At 41.4% G+C, this 24,538-nt stretch overlaps 1 protein-coding gene across 1 annotated transcript in view; it reads left to right on the top strand.

Annotated features, from left to right (window-relative positions):
• gatad2b (GATA zinc finger domain containing 2B) overlaps positions 1 to 24,157 on the top strand; it is a 51,776-nt gene extending 27,619 nt beyond the window's left edge. Inside the window, exons 2-11 of the mRNA XM_061093246.1 lie at positions 2,383 to 2,799; positions 4,801 to 4,930; positions 5,445 to 5,576; positions 9,079 to 9,207; positions 10,682 to 10,852; positions 12,314 to 12,677; positions 14,842 to 15,044; positions 15,473 to 15,583; positions 15,727 to 15,934; positions 17,008 to 24,157. Coding sequence (XP_060949229.1) covers positions 2,384 to 2,799; positions 4,801 to 4,930; positions 5,445 to 5,576; positions 9,079 to 9,207; positions 10,682 to 10,852; positions 12,314 to 12,677; positions 14,842 to 15,044; positions 15,473 to 15,583; positions 15,727 to 15,934; positions 17,008 to 17,144 — 2,001 coding nt within the window. The 5' untranslated portion in view covers position 2,383 and the 3' untranslated portion in view covers positions 17,145 to 24,157. The remainder of the gene's footprint in view (positions 1 to 2,382; positions 2,800 to 4,800; positions 4,931 to 5,444; positions 5,577 to 9,078; positions 9,208 to 10,681; positions 10,853 to 12,313; positions 12,678 to 14,841; positions 15,045 to 15,472; positions 15,584 to 15,726; positions 15,935 to 17,007) is intronic.
• Positions 24,158 to 24,538: the final 381 nt, after the last annotated feature.

The following is a 24,538-nucleotide window of genomic DNA, read 5'->3' on the forward strand; positions in this document are numbered from 1 at the left end:
CGGACAGACTCTTTTTCATTTACGGTTCTCCAAACTGTGGGTGCTGAAAACAATTCACCGCCAGAACAGTAGGTGGCGTAACGTAAGACGAGCTTAGAGAAGCCTACAAATTTGTATGTAGAAGAAGTCCACGTTTGTTTATTTACCTCCTCCCGGCTTTCCTCACACACAGTGAACGATGGCAACTAACAAAAAAAGGCTGTTGATGGAGCTGGAGCTGCTTGACATGGAAGAGGACTTGCTTGTAACGTATTTTATGAGACAATAACAACAACAGAATCGTAGTTGTGTTTGGGTTTTAAAGTGGCGGTATTCTGATATACGGAATGAAACAGGAAGTTTGAGGTCCGGAAATGTGAGATTCCAGAAATGACGTTGTGCGGAAATGATTTCTTTAGCGGACCAATTACAGCCACGGGCTGACCCTAGGCTCTCCGAAATACCCACGGATATTTAGAAAAATCAGAGGTACACAAAGAGCTCTCCGAGGTGCTCGGAGAGGGTGTTCCTCTATCCGTGTCAGTCCATGTCAGTCAACACGGAGTAGCATATAGAACCTGTGTTAGCCTTCAGTTGTCATAAAAACTCAAAAGGTTGTAATTATGTCCAGTTTGGACAACTACAAGAAACATGGTAGCCTCCCATTCTACAGTAAAGAAAACAACAATTCGTATAATTTTTAAAGGATCACACACTAGCGAAAACATCACTAGGATTGTTTCATATCAAATTTTTGCCGATAGATCCCTTTCACCTAAATCTTACACACTGAACACTTAACTCATTTAAAATGAAAGAAGCCCTGATCTTAGACAGACAATTTAGTGAATCGGGCACTCAGAGGCTGGCAAACTGCTACGATGTTGCTGTGATTTGGTGGTGACACCACTCTTCCAACAACCACTTAAAATTGTAAATGTAGTACAGTATTAATTACAGGGTTGATCTAATGGACTCTTGAGTTTCCTGTTATTTTGTCCATCCTTGTATTAGGGAAAGTTATATAGTGAGATTTAATGTTGTACAAAGCAGTGAACAACAACCAAAAAGTGCAGAACTCAAGCATCAGGAGTAATGGCAGGCTGAGTATAGATGAGACTCCATACACACACTGTAGGCATCCCTTAGTGCTCTGTAACATCTCCAGAAGAATTTACAGAGGAACTGTATTTGAGAGATGACCTGCAGGAAGTACCTAGAGCGTTTGTGCTTTGTCACTCCCTTGTACAACTTGTGCTCAGCTGCAGAATTTGTTCTTCTCTTTGAGCACCCATGCTAAAGCTTGTCACATGACTAAGATGCTAAGACTAAGTGTTCATAAGATCTAGTTGTTCATCCTTTCTTGCTCACGTGGCAACACACGCATAGATTTTAAACATTTCTAAAATGTATTTGTCCCCACCAAGTAGAGAGATTCAGGCTATTCTTATAGACTACTGTGTTTAACCTACTTCCATCTGAATGAGCTTATAGTTGCTCAAATTGTCTGATTAATTCTTTATCCATCTTGTATTCTGGTGTGTCATTGCACTGATTCTCTGGCCACTGGTTATATTGATTCATGTAGACCATATATGGTGTGTGAACATATTTTGAACAGATTAAATATTGCATCTTGTCATTCTTGTTCATGTTTGGACTAAAGCCATTTTGTGGGGATTTGTCTCCAGTGCATATTACACCTGGTTATTATATCCATAGGTGGTGGTCTGGCAGATCAGTTGGTATTCTGATTGCAGTCCACTGTGTTTGCATTTACACCTGCATTACAATAGGCTTTGGTAATCATCAATCAAGTAATTCCATTATTTAACGTCTGTTTAGCACTTTGGTCAATAAAGCTCAACCTAGCCTGTCACCTACCTCTTTGAGTTCGCTGTATTAGCTAATGTAGGTATCGGATGCTTGATAGCTTGTGACTCAGACATGGTGATGTCTACCACCAGTTACTAGTAGCCAGAATCCTCAGTTTGGGATGAGTAGATCTGAACCCCAAATTGCTCGTTATGGCGGTGCCAGCACTGTTTGAATGTGTGATAGAGAAGGTGCTGTACATAGAAGCACTGTATGAATGTGTGTGGATGGTAAAACTGTAGTATAAAGTGCATTGTGGTATCATCAAGACTAGAAAAGCACTGTATAAATACAGACCATTTACTATAAAAGTGTAGTTAAGTAGTTTTTACGAAACTCACCTCACCACACCTCTACAAAGCTGACATATCGAAGACTGGGCTGGGTATGATGTCAGATTATCATTTTGGAAAGGCATGAGGTTTTGAAACCATTTGACCATTCCACAAGGTAAAAAATTGAATAGTGTGATTGTTGTTTAACTAGCTCTGTTTGATTTGGCGCTAACCCTTGTACATTCTCCTTCAGGATGGAGCGGATGTCTGAGGAGGCGCTGAGGCTCAACCTCCTGAAGCGAGGCCTGGAGTCCCCCAGCGAGCGAGAGGAGGCGCTGGCTAAGCGCCTCAAAATGGAGGGTCACGAGGCCATGGAGCGCCTCAAGATGCTGGCACTGCTAAAACGCAAGGACCTAGCTGACCTAGCAGCCCTGGAGGTCGCAGGGCCCCTGGGAGATGGGAAGGGCCCTGGAGCCAGCTCCCTCCACCACCAGAGCCTAATGGGTGCTGCTTATGAAGAGAAACTCAATGGGAGTCTAAGGCTGGGAGGCCATGGAGGCCATGGGGGCCATGGAGGCCATGGTGGCCTTGGCAGCCATGTTGGACCCAGTAAGCATGGGAAGGAGAACATCCTTGATGAGCCAGTGGATATGAGTGCTGGGAGACGATGGTGAGAATGCAGTATTTACACATGAAGAAGCACAATGGGTAGGAGGGGGGGGCGGTTCTAAGAGAAATCTGAATAAAGGAACCTTTTGAACCCTCTGAAACACTAGTTTGTACAGTGCGGAAATAAGATATCTGTTGGTAATCTGGGATTGGGAGGTAATGGGAATAAAGAAATCTTGATGATTTGAAAACTTGATTTTAGAGGTCATTTGTTTTATGAGATGACAAAATGTTTGAGGGGATCTTTAGACAGTTGACGTTTTCTCACTAAAGCTTGATAAATAAATCAAACATTTTATTCAGAATTTTCAAATCAAGATTTTCCTCATTCTGTATTCTGTCTGACTCGTGACATCCTCTGCCCTTAACCCTAAGTAACCCTAAGTAGAACATCTACCAAAAAAAAACTTTTAGCAGGAAAGAGACCATGAAAACTCAGAGAGAGCCGCTATTTTAAGATACATTTATTTATCCCACACACATGCACAGGCACACTCATGCAAGGGGAAATGTAACCTCTGCTTTTAACCCATCTGGTGCAGGACACACAGAGCAGTGGGCAGCCGTGTACGGCGCCCGGGGAGCAGATGTTAGGGGAGTAAGGTGCCTTGCTCAGGGGCACTAGACAGGGTAGGGAGAATCCTCTTGGATTCTTGGATTTTTTGACAGATCAATCCAGGTTCGTCTTTTTGTTGTTTCTCCGTGGAGTCGAACCAGAGACCTTTTCTGCCCATAGTCCAAGTTTCTGCCACTAGTCCACCGCCTCTTGAGGCTATATCCACATTACTTTGTCGTTTGAAAATGCATCAACTCTGCTACAGATGTGCCTGACGTCTGCACTACTCCAGAGTTTTAAAGCCGCTAAAACAGAGAAGTTTGAAAACTCCAGGGCTGCCTCTCAGTATAAGTACAGTTAACATCAACACTCACAACAGCTTGCTGATTGCATCAGTCTCTTATCACAATACCCTCTTCTGGAAGAAAACAGCCAGTATTAGCCTCAGCAACATGTTTGGAACCAAACATGGATAATCAATAACAAGTGTTGCTGACCCTGTTGTCTTTGCTTACAACTGTCCTGTAAACACCAGTACACAAATGCCCAGTTTACATGAGGGCTCATATGATATGTAATTTCAGGCATGTTAGAATGGACAGGGTTTAAAATTGATGCAGAGCACACTTGTGCAGACAGAGGTAGTTTTAGTTTTCACCATTTTACACAAATACGTAATAGTATCTATATGGCCTGCAGGAACAGAAGTGCACTAGATGTCATGTACATCACCAAAATAACATTTACAACATTCAGGAGAAAAGACATTGTCTAGCATAATTTGAAAGGTGTATTCATATTTAGAGTATTTAAACATAAAACTTATTTAATAAAAAATGTATTTATAAAGCACCAGACCATTTCATAAACACTTTACATAGCAAATAGAGGAACAAAGCAGTTCCCACAACAAGGAAGCACTTTGGCAACTGTGGAATGAGAAAACTCCCTTAATAACTGGATGAAACCTCTAACAGAACCAGTGTCAATGTGGTATCTGCCTCGACCGGTTGGCGTGAGTTGAGGACAATGGGTAAGAGAGGAGAGGATGGTGGAGTAGAGGGTAAAGAAGAAATGAGGGGGGGTGTGGAGAGACCAGTTGTGTTACTCGTATTATGAAAATAACATGAGTGATATTCATAGATGTAAATTAATGATTAGAGAGAAAGAGAATGGGAGGGAAACAATTTAGACTACTGGGACTACCCTGAAGTCTTGGCATATAGCAACGTAACCAAGAGCTGGTCCAAGGCAGATAAGATACCAGATATAAGAGAGGGAAGTGTCACACAAATCTTTCAAGTCCTAAACTCAGCAAGTGGCTGATCAACTCTCCAGTCTGCTGCAGATGTTCACACTCAATGTTTGAGTGATTGACATCAGTGATAGCACTTAAGATGTTCAACAAAATGAAAATAATTTTTCTTTTCTTGTTTTCCCATGAAGTGATGTGGAGCATGACAGACGAACTCCGTCTCCAGATGTTATTATCCTATCAGACAATGAAGCGTCCAGTCCCAGAACAACACCTCGTCCTGAGGAGCGCCTACACCAGGCCAACCTTGACATGTTTAAGGTAAAACTATCAACAGCAGTCACTGCACCAATGCACAGCTTAAAGATATACTCTCTCATGTCACAGACTGGACTGATGAAAGTCTCTGTGGGCAACCCAATAGCTGAATGGTAAGGTGCATACCACATAGGAATATATGCCTTGAGCCGCAGGTCTTGGTTGGACATTCGGTCAGCTGGACCATTTACTGCATGTCATTCCCTTACTCACTTACCCTGTTTCCTGTCTCTCCTGTACTTTCTCCATCTTAATGGCAAATTAAATTATAAATTAAAGGCAAAAAAGGTCAAAATATACTAAGAAAAATGAACATCTCTGAATTGATCAACATAATGAATGAATCCATTCACCGCAGGGCTTCCCCACATATCAATGACACATGGCATGGCTGCGTTTCATCCTCTTAACTGTTTACTTTGGCTTCAGCTCAAAGGTCTGTAATACGCTGCCTTAAATTTTCCATTTGGGTGTCACTGATTTTGCATGTGTGTGTTGATTGGCTTGTTTGTTCCAGGGGAAGACCGGAGAGGAGAGGCAGCAGATGATCAAAGCTCTGAGAGAGGAGCTGCGTCTGGAGGAGGCTCGACTGGTGCTGCTGAAGAAGCTCAGACAGAGTCAGATGCAGAAGGAGAACGTGGTGCAGAAGGTCAGCGCTACTAATGACTCCTCAATTACATTGACCATCACAGATCCGCAGCCAGTATCACTCAGCACACAGAGCGACACTCACTGTATAGTGTTTAAATGCAAATAAGTATATTTTCTTCAGTACTATAAGACAGGGACTTATATTCCTAGCTTACAGCACTGCACTCTGCCTTCAAGTTAGCTAACGGTTAGTCAAAGAATTGCTGTGATTTTAGTTGGTTAGACTGGAGTAGCCTTCTTGGGTTTTTGTAATAGTCACTTGTGGCAGTTGACCATGCCATGGGGTTTTCCCACACACAGCCAGAGACAGTTTTGTTGCTTTTCAGCATGACTTTATTAGCTCCACACAGCAGGAACAAACATGAATCTACACAAACCTATACTTGCCAGCTCTTTCAGCTGGCACAGCGGCTTTTCAGCTCAGTGTTGTCTCCCGTGTCTGAGTGTCCTCAGTGCGTGTCTGACCCTCTGAGGCAGCTCTGCTGCTCCCTTTTCAACCTGAGGATCAATCAGCTCAATGCTCTCACCTGCACTGACTGATCCTCATGTTCCTGCATTTTGTAGGCTAATATTGACGTATCAGTACGACTGCTATTACTTTTGGCACATTCAGTGTATGTCGGGGGTTAACTTGTATACTTTTACCTCAGGAAAAAAATGTAACGGATGAGTAGTAAGGATTAGTTTTAACATGGTATCAGTACTGTACTACACTGTAGCTGCTTTCAGACATGCACTGAGCTCCGGAGACTCTCCGCACTTTCTCCAGAGCAGTTTTAATTTTGGCAGCTATTTTTGAAAGCAGATCAGACTGGAGGCGAATACAGATACTGAAGCTCGGTAGAAACCAATTGCAGCCTCTGCTCTGATCAAGAAGCTGCGGCGCTGATCTCAGAGCAGCTGAGACAAGAGAAACTCTGTGTGTCAGTGTTTCCATAGTTAAGAAGCGGCCGGTCAGTCAGTGACCGGCCTGCTTCACGTGAACGAGCTTTGATCTCACTGTGTCTCTGAGCGAGTGCGCGGGGGCGGAGCCCTGGGGCCGTTGCGCTATCTGGGAGCACACACACACACACACACAGACACACACACTCGCCCGGTCTTGGTACTTCATGACGGCCTGATACGATGATGTTTTAAAACATTATTGTGACTTAGTCAACCACCAACATTTTCGTCTCGTCTCGTCAACGAAAGTTGAAATCGATTTAGTCATAGTTTTTATTTTCAAAGATCCGTTTTCGTTACGTCTTCGTCTCGGAAAAAGGTTGTTAACGAATATTTATCGTCATAGTTTTCGTCGACGAAATTAACACTGCTCCAGAGGAGGTGCATGTCTGAATGCAAATGTCAGAGAGAGAGCCTGCAGATTATATGTGGCCTTTCTGTGAATGTCCAGAGAGTTTGTGGTGATAAGAGCAGACACTGGTGTCTGTGTGTTGTCAAGAACATCAGGTGATCTCTGCACTGGAATTATTAGGTCACTTCCTGCCTCTGTCTTCTGCACCCAGCTGTACCACCACTCGCCTGAAAAATGTGGAGGATTTGTTGCTGATGTGAACACGTCTTTGCAGAGAACCTCCCGCTGTGTTGTGCATGTGTGAAACTGTGGGTAAAGTCCGAACCCCATTCTCTGGACTTTTCCCATGGGTCATGTCTGAAAACAGCTTGTGGGATTACCACCCATGATGCTTCTCTAGTGGAAATCATTGATATACACATATCACTAATTTTATGTTCTAGGCATCAGTTTGTGTCCATTTAGATCTGACTAAAAATATAGAATATTTCAAAGCATAGAAAAGTGCCTCTAAGTTGGTGTCATTTGGCAACCAGCCTTTAAGAGTCAGCAGCTTTCCATTAACAAACATGTATGAACTGGTCTTGTTCTGAGCGAGGTATGCTCACAGATGAGTTAAATTCTCATAAAAGTGGCTTTAGGTCAATTTTTGAATTTAGGTCAAATTTAAAGGAAGCTAGTATGATCTGAAGGTGTGACCACCAAGATATTGTGTGGAAGACCTGCGTTGGTATTCAAATTACCTTGACACCTGGTAGGCTTTACGGCCTTAAAAGCAAACTCTCCTGTGTACTTGAAATATACACTATGAGCCCGGATGGGCTTATGAGAGTGGAGTGACTGTTGCAGCTTTCATCCTGTGTGGTGTGTTTTATGACATCCTGATAAAAAGACAAACTGTCTTCTGTCTTCTTATGTTTTCCATGACGTTGACCAGTAGGAAAACAGGGTACCCACCTGTTGTTATAGAGAAATTATGATGTTGGAGCTGTCAAGTGGAACCGTGATGTTGGTACCCCAAGTCACAGCAACCTCTGACGGCTCAAGGCCCTGCAGGGTGCACTGCATTTTATTTAAGTTACAGCAGGAATAAATTACTCTTTGAGTCACTCCTCCTCTGACACATTGACCATGTGTATAGACTTGATATTGTGTGGACTGATCCTGGCATAACTTAAGCTAGTATGACGTGTTTGCACATTGATATTGATACTGTGTGAAAAACAATGGATCTCAACATTTAGATATTGAGCAGTATTGCATATACAGAGAAGTGTTGTTGTTTTTGTCCAGCCCATGTCAGGGTAGGCTAAATAACAGAAACCCCTCTCTATAATGCACTGCCGTTTTACAGCAACACGAACTGCAGACTTAAAATAATCGACACCTCAACTCAAACGGAACATTGCAAACTTCGTGGAGGATGATTTAGTGCAGGACTGTTGGATTCGACTGACTTTTAAACTGCCAAGTGAGTGCACAGCCATTTTCAGACATGATCTCTGGGTTCTCAGGTTGTCCTGAGTTTGCCTTTCACATATGAAGAACGCTTTCCGTGTAAGATGTGTTCATAAAACACACGAAAGTGGAGGGGTGACTAGGGGTTTAATCTGGGTAGACTATGTAGAAGGCAGAACATGATGTATTAATTCTGCTGTCATCAACCGCTTTAGTCTACAGCAAATCAAAACTGGCCTCAGCCCTTATCACCAAAAGCTCTCGAATCTCATTTTTCCAAGTTCACATCTTCATCATCCTCTATGTGCATGGCACCTCTTTTTCGTCTCAAGATATTTGTATTTTTTCATTTATGTATTTTTTGCTTAGCATCCGTCAAGTGTCTAAAGTGTAATCCACATGCCCACTCGCTCAGTGTTAATTTTGTGGGCTGGTAGGAAAAGTTCCAGAAAATGTAAAGAGCAACTGACTCTGACATTTGTGTTTATACATCTTCAAGAAAATGTCAGAAGTTCAGTGTATGTCAGAATGCAGCTGGTGTCATCGTTATTAAAATATTAATAATAATAAGTTTCTCACTAGCAAGTAAAGTAATTGTTGTGATTGTTTCAGACTGGCTGTTATTGTGATCAAATTGTAAATGTCTTCTACAATATGATCTGAAAAATACTATGGAATTTAAGTTAAACCTCTCGTAACACAACCACTCATGTTAGTGTCTCAAAAGTCTTGTTAATGTTGGCAGGTCCCGGTGGTCCAGAACGCCGCGTCCTCTGTTCAGCCTCCTGCCATCCACAGCTCTCCTGGCATGGGGAAGCTGCCCATGAGGCCGGGCCTTCACAACCCTGAGCCCCAGAACCTCCGTACTGCACAGGTCTGTGTGTGTTCATATTCATACATTTTACCTCTGAACCACCACTCTAAGGTTGTGATGACTATCTTCTTCAAAGATGTTAAAGTATAAAGAGTGAACTGGATATCAATGTGACAATGACACAGAACAGTCATACAGAGCTCTTGAGTAGAATAATGTGTATATTGTTATGTGTAGTCACCAAAAAATTTGCTGTTTTGGATTTATATATGTTCAGACCTTGTCTTTAAGTAGAGCTCCATTACTTTTTATTTTAAAGGGACTGAAATCAGCATTTCTGGGACTGCGCTGGTCAGGCCAAGACCACTCTTTAAAAACATAAATGGCTTCTGGTAGGCCCCCTCATTGAATTGAAATTTGGTTTTACATCAATGAAGGATTTCTCAAACATGGATATAGAAGATGACTTTCTTTGTCAGTCTCTTGAGTATTTAATTCCTATTTGACTAAGTTTTGGTCCTGACTTTTTGTGATAACCCTGGCATTCCATTTGGACGCACAGAAAAGGAATGATTTTTGGGGGAAGAAACAGATGATCTGTTGCATCAAGGTAAAATCAGGCGTAGACTTACATTAGACCTGGGTTTGTTGAGGGAATAAGTGTTTGGTAGAAGGTTTGTTAGACTGTCTCCTGATGGGGGCTTTTGTTCATAATGACATAGCTGAGCTCCACCATTACATGTTGAGATGGTATTAAATATGCAGCACATCTCTATCTTGTGTGCCTGTGTGTGGTCCGTCTCATCAGCTTGTTTTGTAGCATTGATGATGTTTGGCTGGTTTGTAGCCATCAAGCAACTGCTGCCCTCTGCTGGCTCCACTGTGTATCATGTCTCTCTAAACAATAATCAGTGGGTTTGTCTACATTGCTAATATTTTTCATCACCTGGTTTTTATTACTGATGGGAGACTAAAATATTTCAATCATCTATTAGTGTAACACGTTAGAGCCTCGTTCAGTGCAGGATTTACAATGTGTTAGTTTAAACTTGGTGAATCTGATAAGCTGGACCTTGAATGTACTCTACTGAGGTACATTGAAACTGAAGTGCTGGACCTCCATATTTCCTCAATTGGATATTTTGGATTCTGCTTATCACAAGTTTTTATGAATGTGTCAACTCTGTTCTACTCAAATTAAGAGATGTTGATGTTAGTCAGCTGTTGATGTTAGTCACAATAACTATCATATAGTAACAAATCAACGGATTGGGGATCTGCGTTTTAAGAACCAATTAACCCAAATGAGAATTAACAGGATCTTGTTAGCCTGATAACATTAAATCTGTGTGTGAAAAACAGAGCCTAGGTCTTCTGTAGAAAGAAACAATGGTAAGGATTAATCCCTCCTTTGTTATTGATGGACTGCAGAAATCTGTTGCTGATATTGGACACCAGCTTGGAAAGAGGGGATCTGACTGATATTAACATGCAAAGCACTGCTGCATGATGACAGTTTTGTTCCTTTCTGTAGGGTCATACTGTCATCAGGTCAGCAGCCAATGCCAACCTGCCACCAATGCTAATGTCCCAGCGGGTGATAGCCCCCAACCCGTCCCAACTGCAAGGCCAGAGGATTCCCTCCAAGCCTGGGATGTCACGTTCTAGCTCTGGCAGCATGGCCAATGCTGTCAGCTACCAGCAGGTATGGATTCAAACCAATTCAGACTCACTCCCTTGCATTGCACTGATGTCACACACTCTAATGTACTACCGCAGAACAGGGCATGGTTTTCAATGTTATGAGGATTTCTTCATGATTTTCCCTCAAACCTCTGCCCTCTCTCTCTCTCTCGAACAGCTGCTCATACAGGTTTTCTCTGTCCCTGCTCTAAAGCGCTTGTCTGCACTCAAATACTGAGCTGCACAAATCCTGTTAGACTCCTTTGAGTGCTACAATCCCAGGGCTGATGTTGACCTCAATGTGAAATATATAAATTGTGTTCTCAAAAGACCCTGCTCTTAAATATAGATAGGAAGAAAAACGAATAGATTAGTGGTGAGTATTGTGGTTTTGATTTGAAGTAACGCACTTCAGAAACAGTTAGAGAGCAGCACATTCAGGCCCACAGCAGCCATGCTGATTTAGGTATCCGAGTTTCAACAGTACAGATGAAACATGGTTTTGCAGTGTAGCGTGGTAAGATTCCAGACAGTTTGTTATACTGATAAATTCTTTAATTACCGTGGGGATTTGGTTCATACTTTCCAGCATTAACCAAAGTTATCAAGTCTTCAAGACAAAGGCACAGAAAGCAACATGCATATGTCATGTGTTGCAGAAAGAACAGCAAGCAGTGTCAGAGCTACAGATTTATTTCAGTTGTCAGAGCTGTGCTTTAGAGGGGCGGGTAGACTGGGGATGGGAACAGCAGGAGAGTGGCTACAGCGCTGACCATAGCTAGCAACTGTTTGAATCCACTGATATTTCGCCCCGATGACTGCATTTAACATAACAAGTTGTCGACCTGTTTCTCCTCTGCTCCCTGTGCGTCTACATTACACACAACCACACAGAGAACAGAGATAAACTTGACTTAGATTGACTACAAACCACTCACACACTGAGCTGAAATGAAATGACTGAACCAGACATGTTTCTTACTAGACAAGAAAACACTGATGTTTTAACCAGTTTTTTTCCTCCTGCTCTTGGATTTTCTAGTGTGACTTTGACATAACTATGTATTTGTCTGAGGTTGAATCAATGTACTCTAGCCTTGAGTAAGTAAGTCTACTTAGCTGTCAGGGGGAACTGAACTTTGGAAAAAACTGCTACTTAATTTGCCGTCTTCAGCATTATAAAGATATTCTGGGAAGTATATTTAGGAAGCTAAAGGATTCCTTCTACTATGTTAATGTTGCACATTTTATGTGGTGTCATGTGGTGCTTTATTATTTGTATTTCTTATGAAACACTGGAGACACAAGTGGAGACACATTCTAATGTCAGATGTAAACTGAAGTACTCTGGTCTTGTGAAATTGTAATGACATTTTCCTGACTTTGTTAAACTGTGATAACATTCAAAACTTAGAAATCTGACTTTAAATAATGATATGATGATGGTTTTGCTGATAACCGCAGAATGTGTGTGTCCCTTCAGGCAAGCCAGCAAGTGGCAGCTTCTCAGCGCTCAGGCTCCAGTGCCATGTACATGAACCTGGCCCACATGCAAGCAGCAGCAGCGGCCGGCGGGGTGGCAGGCGGCCTGGGTGGAGCTTCAGCTGTTAGCCCATCAACCATGTCCGGTTCAGCCAGCGGAGGGGTGAGCTCCATGGCCGACCAGGCCAGCAGCCAGGCAGCAGCCAAACTGGCCCTCAGGAAGCAGCTGGAGAAAACCCTGTTGGAGATCCCTCCACCCAAACCCCCTGCCCCGCTTCTCCACTTCCTACCCTCTGCCGCCAACAGCGAGTTCATCTACATGGTGGGCCTGGAGGAGGTGGTGCAGAGTGTGCTTGACAGTCAGGGTGAGCAGCTAACACTCAGAGAAGCATAACATAATCTGTGAGGTCAAACAGTAGACTACTTGACAAGAACCTTTTTGTTTTGTCTTACATTTCTTCACAGGGTTAGTTTGTATGAACATGACATGTCATATTCAGCAAACCCTTCTAAACTCAGACAAGTATGTAAATCACCTGAGTAAACATGACTAAAGTCACCTGTACATACTTGTGCGAACATGCACCAGGATAGCAAATTAGCATTTATGCATAAAGCTATTGTCTTATATGCTATTATTGAGGTCAGAATGTTTATTTAATGAAAATGACATGAGGAAAAGAAAAACCATCCAAGTTTAGAGATCCAAACAGAAAAGTATGTCATTTTAGTTTCAGCATCAGCAGTGCAATTAAGAGACTGTTAAAGCAGTGCAGTCACCTGTGGGTCGGACTGTCACTGACATAAATAATGGAGTTTAAAAATATTGCTGTAACATTATAGGATTCACATTATGCTAAAATAATTGGACGTACCCTCTCCAGCATGTAGAGTAGCCACTTGCTGAGTCGAGGCACATCCACCTGATGTTCACAACAATAACATTGTGTTCTACCTTGGCACAAGTGCACATGACACTCATATGCACTTTATGGACATCACAGATCTTTTCTTTGTTTTGAATCACTAGGGTGAGTACACTGAAAAGACAAGTGAAAAAGACAGAATCACCAGATCAGACAGTCTCAGTCACTCACCAGGGACACTAAAGTTCGTTAATTAGCAAATTGAGAACGGACAATTTAATTTGATAAGTCACAGTTCTGAGACACTTATTAATATTGCAGGACTCCATCAGGCCAACTACTACCGGGCTCCCTTCAGCAAGTGTATCCTTAAAATGTCCAAAATGATTCGTTCTTTTGAAAAAAAACATTTGCGAAAGGCACAGCGCTAATATGAGCGCTCCTGTCTTGTCTGGACATTGACTGGCAGTGTCATGAGCCAGGAAATTAAAGCATGAACTCTATCACCTGCAGACAAATTGGGAATTTTTGCTCAATGATCTGAAGGACAGAGGATGTCGCGCACCTTGTTAAACCCTATGAGACAAATTGTTATTTGTGAATATGAGCTATACAAATATAATTCGACTTAATAATTGATTGAAAACTTCTGGCCATGGTCTCTGCATCACTGCGACGGCCAAAGACATTTTACTTTTTTTTGCAGACATTTCTATTTATTGATAACTATAGGGACATGAAGAGGATTTCAACAATTAAGATAAAAAGTGCTTCAGAACTATCTAACCCTCAACAAATCTGTTCCTTTCAATGGTTTCCAAACCTTTCTAAATACGAAACTAAAACTACTAAGAATTTTAAGATTACTGAAGATTTTCGTTAACTTTACAAATCAGTCTTGCTGCTGTTTCCAAAGGTAAAGAGTGTTTCTGAAAAATGATCAGCTGTAGTAGGTTCGGTGGTGTTTGAGGTCTTAACCTTCTATTCAGGGGTAAATGTCAGACCCTTACCTTTCATAGTTTGGTAGAAGAAAGAGAATGTGCCTATCATTGTTGGAAATCACTGTTGTGAAAAAGTGACCCCTGTATGCTTACATCATACAACATATGACCTGCGGGTATAGTCCGCAGAATTGGGATTTGGACTTAAACCACAGTTTGCATTTTACACATGCCCGACACAGCGGGAGGTTCACTGCACAGAGATGTTCACCACAGCCACAAATCCTCCACATAATTCAGGCGAGTGGTGGTGCAGAATGAGGCAGACAGAGGCAGGAGTTGACATATTAATTCCGCAGTAGAGATCACGTGATTTTCTTGACTACACACATACACCGTTGTTGGCTTGTATTTTTTTATTATTTTATTTTTCGCGTGTTAGTAGCATCATCAATCCCCCCACTCGCTCGTGAGGGATCTCCTTCTGTGTTCTCACGTCACATTATACTGACTTTTGCAGACTTTATACTAGGGGGCCAGGAGGAGAAGGTCCGCAGATAATCCAGACCTCTCTCTCTTTTGCATTCACACATGCTCCTCCTTTGGAGAAAATATGGAGGAGAAGCAGAGTTCATTGCATGTCTGAAAGCAGCTCATGTGTGTGGGGCTTCACACTGTCACTGTGGCTGTAAGCACTTCTGATGGCTGAATCTTCTCTGTAGGTAAACTCAGAGGGACACTGGCCCGCATGGAGCCCTTCTTCTGTGCTCAGTGCAGAACTGACTTCACCCCTCACTGGAAGCAAGAGAAGAGTGGGCGAATCCTCTGTGAGCAGTGCATGACGTCCAATCAGAAGAAGGCTCTGAAGGCGGAGCACACCAACAGGCTGAAGAACGCATTCGTGAAGGCCCTGCAGCAGGAGCAGGTCAGGACCATTGTGCCTCTCAATCACGCCGGCCGTATTCTCTTTCTCATATTATACCACATTATATTGAAGACATTATCATTTTGCTAGCCAGCCCTACAGTCAAGTCTCAATCTGAGTTTTATTATAAATCGCACATGAGTGCCTTTGAGGATACAGTGCATTTAGAAAATATTATGGGATATGTATTAACAATTACTTCACTGTGGGTTATTGAGTGTAGATTGAAAAAATTGCTGTTTTGGCCATTTAAACGAAATCTGCAATGTACTGTGCGACAAGTGAAAAAGGTGAAAGGCATTTCCAAGCCACAGTAAGTTGCTTTCAAAACACAAAGGGCCACAGAGAATAGATGAATTAATGCATATCATGGATGTAATGATCTATTTTAAAGTTTTAAGTGTGTGTGTGCGTGTGTGTGTACGCAGGAGATTGAACAGAGGCTGCAACAGCAGGCAGCCCTCTCTCCCAGCTCAGTTCCTACAGGCCCCAACGCCTCTAAGACTGATACCATTATGCGACATCATGCCCTTCGCCAGGTACACATGTTTCCTGCCCAAGTATGTTTTTAACTGTATCCAAAAAATCTCTCTCTTGCATGATAATGAACTAAGTAATATGCCACTGTAATGTAATGGTGTAATTAGTGCTGCTTAAGTTTATGGCATGGCTGTTCCCTCAGGCTCCCCAGCCTCAGGCCTCCATGCAGAGAGGTCTGTCCAACTCGGCGCGAGGTGTTCTTTCAAACTTCGCTCAGGCCTCCCAGCTGTCAGTGGCCAGCAGCCTAATGGGAATGTCTAGTGCTAAGCACTGTGGAAGTGGTGGAAGCAGCAGCAGTAGCAGCAATAGACTGCAGCATGACAGCCGTCGCCAGATCTACAACATCCCAGGTATCTACTGTAAATGTTTTTGTGACACATTTATCTAATGCTCACCAAGGATGTCCCAGTCAAGAGTTGTTGTCCTGATCCTGATCAATATTCTTATCTCAAAAACTAATATTCCTTGCAATATGAAGTGAAACCTGGTAAGTCACTGACCTTTAGGGTTTGGTTTTATATAAATATAACACATACACATTGGTCTGTGACCTACAGAACTAATGATGTTTATATGCACACAGTGTTTAGTGTTAAATGTTATCATGCTAACACAATAAACTGAAATGGTGAACAATATACCTGCACATCATCAGCATGTGTCAATATCAGCTGATGGTTTACACTCGGGAATACTAAGATATGCTAAGATAAGACACTCAGGTGAACCTATTTCACATAGACTGATAACATGTACAGCAGATGCTCCCACTCACTTAAAATGTTACAGAGTGGATCCATATGGAATGAAAAATATAGTTTTCTAGCATATAAATTATAATTTGGACATGAATTAAATGGAAGCAAGAGAAATTCTCTAAAATCAAAAAATGCATTTGCAGATTAACCATTATCCATATAACTGTTTAATAATAAACAATAGAAAAGACAGTTTTACTCATAAACACTCACACAATCTCTGGTTTTGTGTGCTGTCAGACAGCTACACACAACCTCACATTGTCTTTCTCCCTCTTACACTCCCCCCTCTGTACGCACTCAACTTTGCCTGCACAAACCTTGACAAAGCATTACAATTTGAGCCACTGAATCAACTGTTTGATGTCTAATTATATTGCTAGAATTTTTATCAACTTTATTCAAATTGTATGATATAATAGAAAACAAACATTGCATGGAATATTGGAGAAGCATACATTAGGAAAATATTTAGTAATGAACCTAACATAAGAAAAAAAATCATCTGATCATGTATTCCATAAGAGTCATAATATAAGTTCAATATAAAACCAATTTTATAGAAAATGTGGGTGGATGTGAATAAAACCCTTACAACTAAAGCTGAAGTAAGCAGTTGATAGTCTTCACAGCTGTCTCTTAATATGTGTGTCATCTCCCCACAGGGTTAAATATTGCATATCTGAACCCAGCGGCAGTTGGAGCGCATAAGAGCTCCAGCTTAGCAGACCGGCAGAGAGAGTACCTGTTGGACATGATCCCACCTCGATCCATATCGCAGTCCATCACCGGACAGAAATGAGCCCAGACCAGCCCTCCTGCCCCTCTGATGTCACACCCATCCTGCCCCTCTACCCCCATACTGAAGCACTCCCAGATCAACCAACATCCCCAAACCCCACCGCATGCAGTGCCTGTCCGTGTGCCTACCTTAAACCAACCCATGAAAACCCACCAAGTCGGACAAAGACACTAAACTGTCAGTGCATCTCCAATGTTCTTATGATAGTAAAAATCGTCTTCGTCAGCTTTGTTTAAGAATTATAATTCCCATTATTATCGCTGTTGGTAGCACTATTATTATTATTATTATACCTGCAACTACCGTTTTTGCTTCAGTTACTATTACTCATTATGCTTTTTTCTTTTCCAAGTGTTTGGTCCATTTTTTGTTTCTCTGCTGTCTCTTCTTCACTTTGGGGAGTGACGGTGAATCATTGTAGGGTCGCTTTAGGCCACAGTCGATTAGGATTACTTTTCTCCTTTTAATTATAATGCTTAGATGTGACTATTGCTAGTAACAGAAGATCAAAAGGTTGCATTCTGGTTGCTATGCAACATAAAGTTTAACAACTTAAGCTTGCTAAGTTGAAAATACTGATAGGAACAAAAACAGACAAAATTAAGTTAGTGACTGCTCTTGAAAAGGCCTGTTCTTGAAATTAAAATGTGAGGGGGGCTGAAAGGTCAAAGCAGAGCATCTCCACTTGTATCATCACGTTAAAAGGGTCAGATTCAAAGGCTGTTTTTGCACTGACACAGTTCAAGTCCAACCTGGCGTCCAGGGCAGCATCAGAGGTGCACATGTGTACAAAAGTGAATCTTGTGTGAAAAGCATTTGGAGAAGATTTTCCTTTGGTATTCGGCTCCCACATTCCTCATCAAGAGATCTTCATCGGTTTCTTCACTTCAGATGTCAGCTTCTTGTTACAAATTTGAATAGTAACCAGATAGATGTAACCAGGATTTCCTGCAATTGTATTTATCAGGACTGGCAGACACCATCAGCGGACCAGCAGTCTATATAGACTCTAATGAGCTGACGGGGGACGGGAGGATGTTCTCTACAAGTTAAGCCAATATTCACTTCCCAGGGGGCAATGGTCTGTCAGGGAGGAGCGCATTGATTGTCTTTCCTGGTTCCATCCCATCTCACTACCTCCCACTGACCTCCACCATGCCCCCCTCACAACCATTGTTCATCCAGTGCACAGACTGAAGCTTTTGTATCCAGTAACTCCTCTTTGCATCACATAGAAGGTGAAACAAACTCAAATCTGAAGGTGGAATTACAATTTGTGTGTCCAAACCTCAGATTCTCTACCTAGAAACCTACAATCTGGGTTCCTTTGCTTCTTCTATTTGGGTTTTTAGGTTTTTTGATTGTTGCCCCCACCCCCAAACTTTCTGTGCTTTATTTTGATTAGTTTATCTGGATTTTTGTTTGTTTATTTTTTTTTCGGCGTCTCTTAATGAATTGGTGGCGAACCTGAGAGGTATTAGCCCCTGGAGACGATAATAATCAACATAGCTTAAAACACAAACTATTGAAATATCTGTATGGATTATGTATAGATATCTAGAAAAAAAAAAAGGTTGAGGATTTTATCTTTTATGGGAGAGACATGGATCAATCATTGTGTGCATGCTCTGCACACAAGTTCCCTCACTCCAGAGGAGCACTTTGCTTATTTCCAATTGGAAAAACTTTTTTTAAAGAAAAAAGGAACAGAATGTCACAGTTGAGAGTGGCTAAGTTCTAGAAGCTGGCTGATGGCTGACCAGAGTAAGGGGGCATGTCACCAAGTAGCGTTCTAATGGCTGATGAAAAGTTCAATTCTAATTTACAATGCTTAATGTTTCAGTTTCCACTTTCACGGTGTGCTCGGTTAGAGCCAGACTGTGTACTCGGTACATATAAGCTGCTGCTGGCTGGAGTACACCAGAGTATATGAGTACCTGAGTACATATAACAGCATCGGCCTCACTGTCTGATAAACCCAGCAGTAACTGAAACTTTAAAGCAATCCCACCTCTTAATTCTTAAGTCTGAACTACATGACTTTGGACCAAATCCTCAACTGATGGGGGATCTGCTTCAAACAGTTTGATATTGCAACACTGACTCACACACAGAAACCAGGTCCTGAATCAAGATACAGGACTCAGACAGACTGTGTGAACCCCAGTACTCATGGGAGAGTGATGAGACATTCACATAAAAGTTAGGATGAGAAAATGTCTCTCCTGTGGGGAGTTCAAACTTTACACGTGTGAGGTTAGAATGGCTCAATAAATCCCACTCCCTACTTTTTCCTATACTCAATGTGACTACAGTGGAACCTGTTGTTTGCTCCAGGCGTGTTAGTGTCCCCAGCACTCTGAATGTTACCACTTGATACGGTTAAATGATGCTCTTAATGCAAACCAAATGTAAAAACCACATTTCTACCTGTTTTTCAACTGCTGTTGCATGTTCAAATGTTCAAAAATCTGTTTCCTCTTGTTTTCCAGCTGTTTGACCAGATCATGGATCAACACAGAGTGCTGAGCTCACAAATAGAGCCATAATTACCCAAACATATTTAGCACAGACATTCACTCAGTGACTTACCGACACACACTGCTGCAGGAACACAAACCAGTATCATCTTTACATCTGGTGATTAAGACTAGTGTGGATTTTTCTTCTCAGATGTTGGCCACTCAAGTGATGCCTATTACATGCAGGCTTTTAGCTGTTCACTGCTACAGAGAGTCCTACAATGATATTTGTCTTGCTTTGCACATTTAATTCACTGAACTGTTGAATCTGTTCAGTTGTGTACATTTTTTCATTTGGAGGCAACAATGTCCCATGAGTTTCTTCAGTCATGGACACTTAGTGAGCCTTGAGACCCAGAGAGTTCAGACCCGTGCAGTTCACACAGAAATTCATCTTGATCTTCTTTCGAGGGTTCTGCTGCACTAGCTTAACAAAAGCATATGTCCCAATCAAGTCTACATTTGCAGTTCCTGGTAGTGGCTGTCAGTCTCCATATTGGCTGAACTCTGATGTAAAAAGAAACAACTCATCACTGGTTACCTCAGACGTCTGTACTACGGAGCAGGATTTGTGGTTAGCAAGATTGCTTTAGGTTTAAGCCTTGTTTTTCAACAAAACATCTTATATCAGAGACTGACTGAAGCACATAAACTTGTACCAATAAGATATGAAAGTAAGCCTACTTACTACTTACATTTATTTCTTATATTTATTTGCATCTGACAGCTCTGGGGTAGTAGTTAAGAGAATAAGGCTAAAAAAATACAAACATGAAAATGATATCCAGATCTACTTGTGCTGTAATGACTGAACACTGATGTTATCAGCACATTAAGTTACACATTCACACAGTTGGTGATATTAGGGCTGCTGTCCTTCCTGCATTTGGCAGCTGCAGCTGTTTTTTTAAAATCCTGGATCATGTGTTAAACCAATTCGTATTGTTCCTTCCTCTGTTTGCCGCTCTGCTGCCAATAAACTTGTCACTGGTCATGTCCTGCACACACTGCCCTTTATATGTGAAGGTGCTCAGGAACCCTGGGTTGACTATCGAGTTGATAATCACCGTCATATGACATTTTTGAGCTTCGTGGAGTCAGATAACAAAGATATCTTGGGTAGGTTGAGCCTGCTTTGTAGTACAAGGCCCTGAAGTGCTGATTTCTTGAGTTTGCAGTAGCAAATCAATCATTCCAAGCAGTGTTTCAGTCAGTGTGCAATGTTACTCATTGACATGGTGACTCCTTACAGGAGAGCTGAGGGGCTATGAAGTCAGTTTGGGGTTAGAGGCAGGAGAACCAGCCAGTTGACTGACTGAGTAGCTTTGAGTGGGCTGTCAAACAGAAGGTGAAGAAAAGGTCTCACACTTTCACCCTTATTCCACAAAATCTTTTTAGTGACTTATTTTAGCATGACATCCAGTCAATGTCAGACTTTATTTAGGCTTGTGCACATACAGTATACTGATGCAACATACACAGATCCATTATTGACCTGAGCCGGCCACTGTTACAGAGTGGTACAGGTGGACTAACACGGCTTCTGGTAGCAATGTTGAATTCCAGCTCAGGTTTCTGTGCAGTTGACTTTAGTACTTGGACAATATCTGGTTTTTGGCTTTGTAATCATACGACTGGCTCCATTACAGTCACTTCATTTTGAACTCCTACTCACCTTTTATCAGACACCAGAATTGGATTCTGTTCACTTCTTCGGTTGTTGAGCAAATACTGTACTTACAAAATTAATGATATTCAGCTTCAACTGGCCCTTTACCAAAGCCAGTAAACATTTTAGCTTCTCACAAAAAAATAAAATGGAAAGAGAAAGTAAAGCACTTCATATGGAGGAGTGTGTGTGTATATGTGCATGTCTTTCTATGGTTGTGAGGAACAAAAGCAGCAATGTGAGGGCATTTTGACTTGTGAGGACCGAGCGTTTTGAGGGTTTAAAGGTTCTGATTAGAATCATGTTTAGGTTAGGGTAATGGTTGGAATTAGGCTTTCAGTTGTGATGGGTAAGGTTAGGGTAAGGTACAAAGGAATGTCTAAAGTCAATTAGTGCCCTCACAACCATAAAAAGACAAATGTGCGTGCATGTGTGTGTCCTGGCAAGTCTTGTGTATGTACAGTAGTAGAAGCTAGCAGCAGTAGTGTTCATATCATTGTTGAATTAGCCCAGCAGCTAGTTAGCTAAAGTAGCTAACACAGGCCACCTCTGTATTCACTCCTGTTCCACTTATTGCTCTGTGTTGTCTTTCATTGACGGCTCCTATCTTCAGCTAAAATATAATACTGAAGTTAGTATCAGGTCTTCAGATAGTGAGCAAAATCATGACATTAACCTTGTTGCAGGGAAGCCGTCATTTTAACAGGAAATCGGATGACTTTGTTTTTGTAGCTGGTGCTGCAGAAGAGTATTTGATAGTTTGAGCCTTCATGGGGAAAAACACATCATACGGCCAAAGGTCAGGGAGGCACAGGTTCCGAGACCATTTTGGACAAACCCAAGACCGTATCACAGTAGGCTGTCATTACCTTTAGTCAAAGCCAGTCTCTTCAGGTGTGTCTGACTGTGTCCAGGAAAGTCATTGAAGGAGGTTGTCGGTTGAACTGTAAGTTAGTTTGTTGTGAACTCTTCCAGCCAGACTGTGTTCTGGTTGATCGTATTCTCCTGCCCAGTGAATAGAAGACTTTGGCCACGACTATGAAACTACCTAGGGCTAGATTCATCATGAATTTTTAACATCTGGGACAATTTTTACTTTATGTTTTTGACATGCATCTCCTTTAGCTGCCAAGCTGAAGCCGAAGATTAAAAACAAGCTCCTGTCTCTCTCCTGCTCTTTTGCAGATGCATCCTCACACCTTTTGTATTTGAACTGCAGATTATTTTCAAACGTCAATTTTTAGATTTCAAAAGTCATTATTTTCTGACGTCTCAAATAAGTTCTCTTTTCTTTATATTGCAGTTTTAAAAAAATGGAAAAAAAATGTATTGACTATGAAATAAATGACACGATATTTGCTAGGTTTGAAGTAATAATGACTTATTGTACATAAGCATTTTTTTCCTCCCTTGTACTGAAAAAATAAATTAAATGGTTGTATATTGTGTAGAAAAGCAAAACAAAAAGCCATGAATATTGTGAAGCTTGTCATTTCGTTTTGTGATCACTGTGTATTATTGTGTAACTAATGTGCAAAATGTTTGGGATACTTTTTTTCCCCTCCCCTGCTTGTTGAAGCGATCTCCCTGGATGCATTGCTTTGGTTTTGGACTAGTTCGAGTTTGCAGGAAAGTGCTCATTGGTTCAGACAAAAAGGTTCTGCCATCATACTACACACCTCAACATTACTTTGTTTATTTTAGAATGGTTTCCTGAACCTGCTCTAGATAAAAGCACTTTGATGCTTCACTGTGTGTGTTGAATTAAATGGACCCCCATTATATAATGGTTTGATGCAGGATCGGGCTGTTGCATCCCTTTTCTGATTCCGGCCTCTCACTAAAAGAAGCAGACTGGTGTTTTTTACTATATGACATAACAGCTGACCACTTGCACATGTCCACACATCCGGGCAGTCTTTGGCTTCCTTTAAACCACAAAGACATTTCTAACAGCTGAACTGGACACTGGAGGCTGAATCATTTGTGCTGCTTGCTCACTGTAATGAAATATAAGAATCCATAGGACACACTGGGCACAGTTGTCATGAGAATGATGTCATTGGCAGATAGAGATATCATTGTTTCACAGTGACTGAGGTCAATAATGACATTGATCCCTGTAATCCTTCAGTGCTATGATCTCATAACTTGGACAAATGAAAGCAGAAAACATCATCTGTATGCTCATACATGTAAATTGTTTTCCTCACTAAGAAGAAGGCATTTCTGGAGGTAATACAAAGAAGTGTAACTTTTATACAGAATTTTGCCACAAGATGTTTCAGGTATGTGTCCATGCAAAGCTCTGACATCAAACCTGGACTAACTTTATAAGATCAGCTACTGCTCAAGCTGAGAATTACAGACCCTGAATCAGTGATCACTTTTCCTGCCAACACCAGCATACAACATGTATGGTCCTCTACTGTTTGGCTTTATATTCTATACCTTGTTATAGCTAATGCAGGGGAGCATTTAATTGCAAAATCAGTTTTATCAATTTTTGGATTTACCAGTAGAAGCGTTTCTTTTTGTCTAATGATGACAGTGTTGAAATAAACATCTGGGAAGTAGAAACAGAAGATGAAATTGACCAGATATTAATTGAAGTCCTTTTGGTTTTGCTTACATCAATCCTGACCTTTTGCACATACTTGATATTTAACGGTCTTCAAAAGAGTAAAAGAAAATAATGCTGTTTGAATACTGCCAGTTGATTGACAATTATGCATTGATTGAAAAAATAAGCTAATTTTGGAGGAAATAACTTTGTAATATTTATCTCTTGCAAGCTATGTTTAATAAAGGTTGAAACATTTGCTCCAAAGTGTGGCTTCATTAACCTTTTAGGGTCTGTTGTGTTCAGCAGCCTTGGACATGAGCGGAATGGTCAACTCTCAGACACACACAACACTGAGAGAACACAATGAAATTGTCTTTGGGCAGTCCTGATATATCGCATTCACAATAATGAGGTCACGTAACCTTAATCTTTTGACCTTTTGAAAAGCCAGCACTTCAGTTTGGCTTCAGCTTTCCGCTTTTAGTCCCTAAAATTAAGTTTTTTCCAGTTTATGTACTCATTCTGTAAAACATTTGTATAATGTCTTCTCTTGTCCTGAATTAGATTCGGGCCATTTTGGAAAGCAGGTATCTTTTCGTTAATTTAAAACAGTAAAGACCATAGTGTCATGTACTGA

This window comes from Limanda limanda, chromosome 19 (genome assembly GCF_963576545.1).
Source record: "Limanda limanda chromosome 19, fLimLim1.1, whole genome shotgun sequence".
NCBI lineage: Eukaryota > Metazoa > Chordata > Actinopteri > Pleuronectiformes > Pleuronectidae > Limanda > Limanda limanda.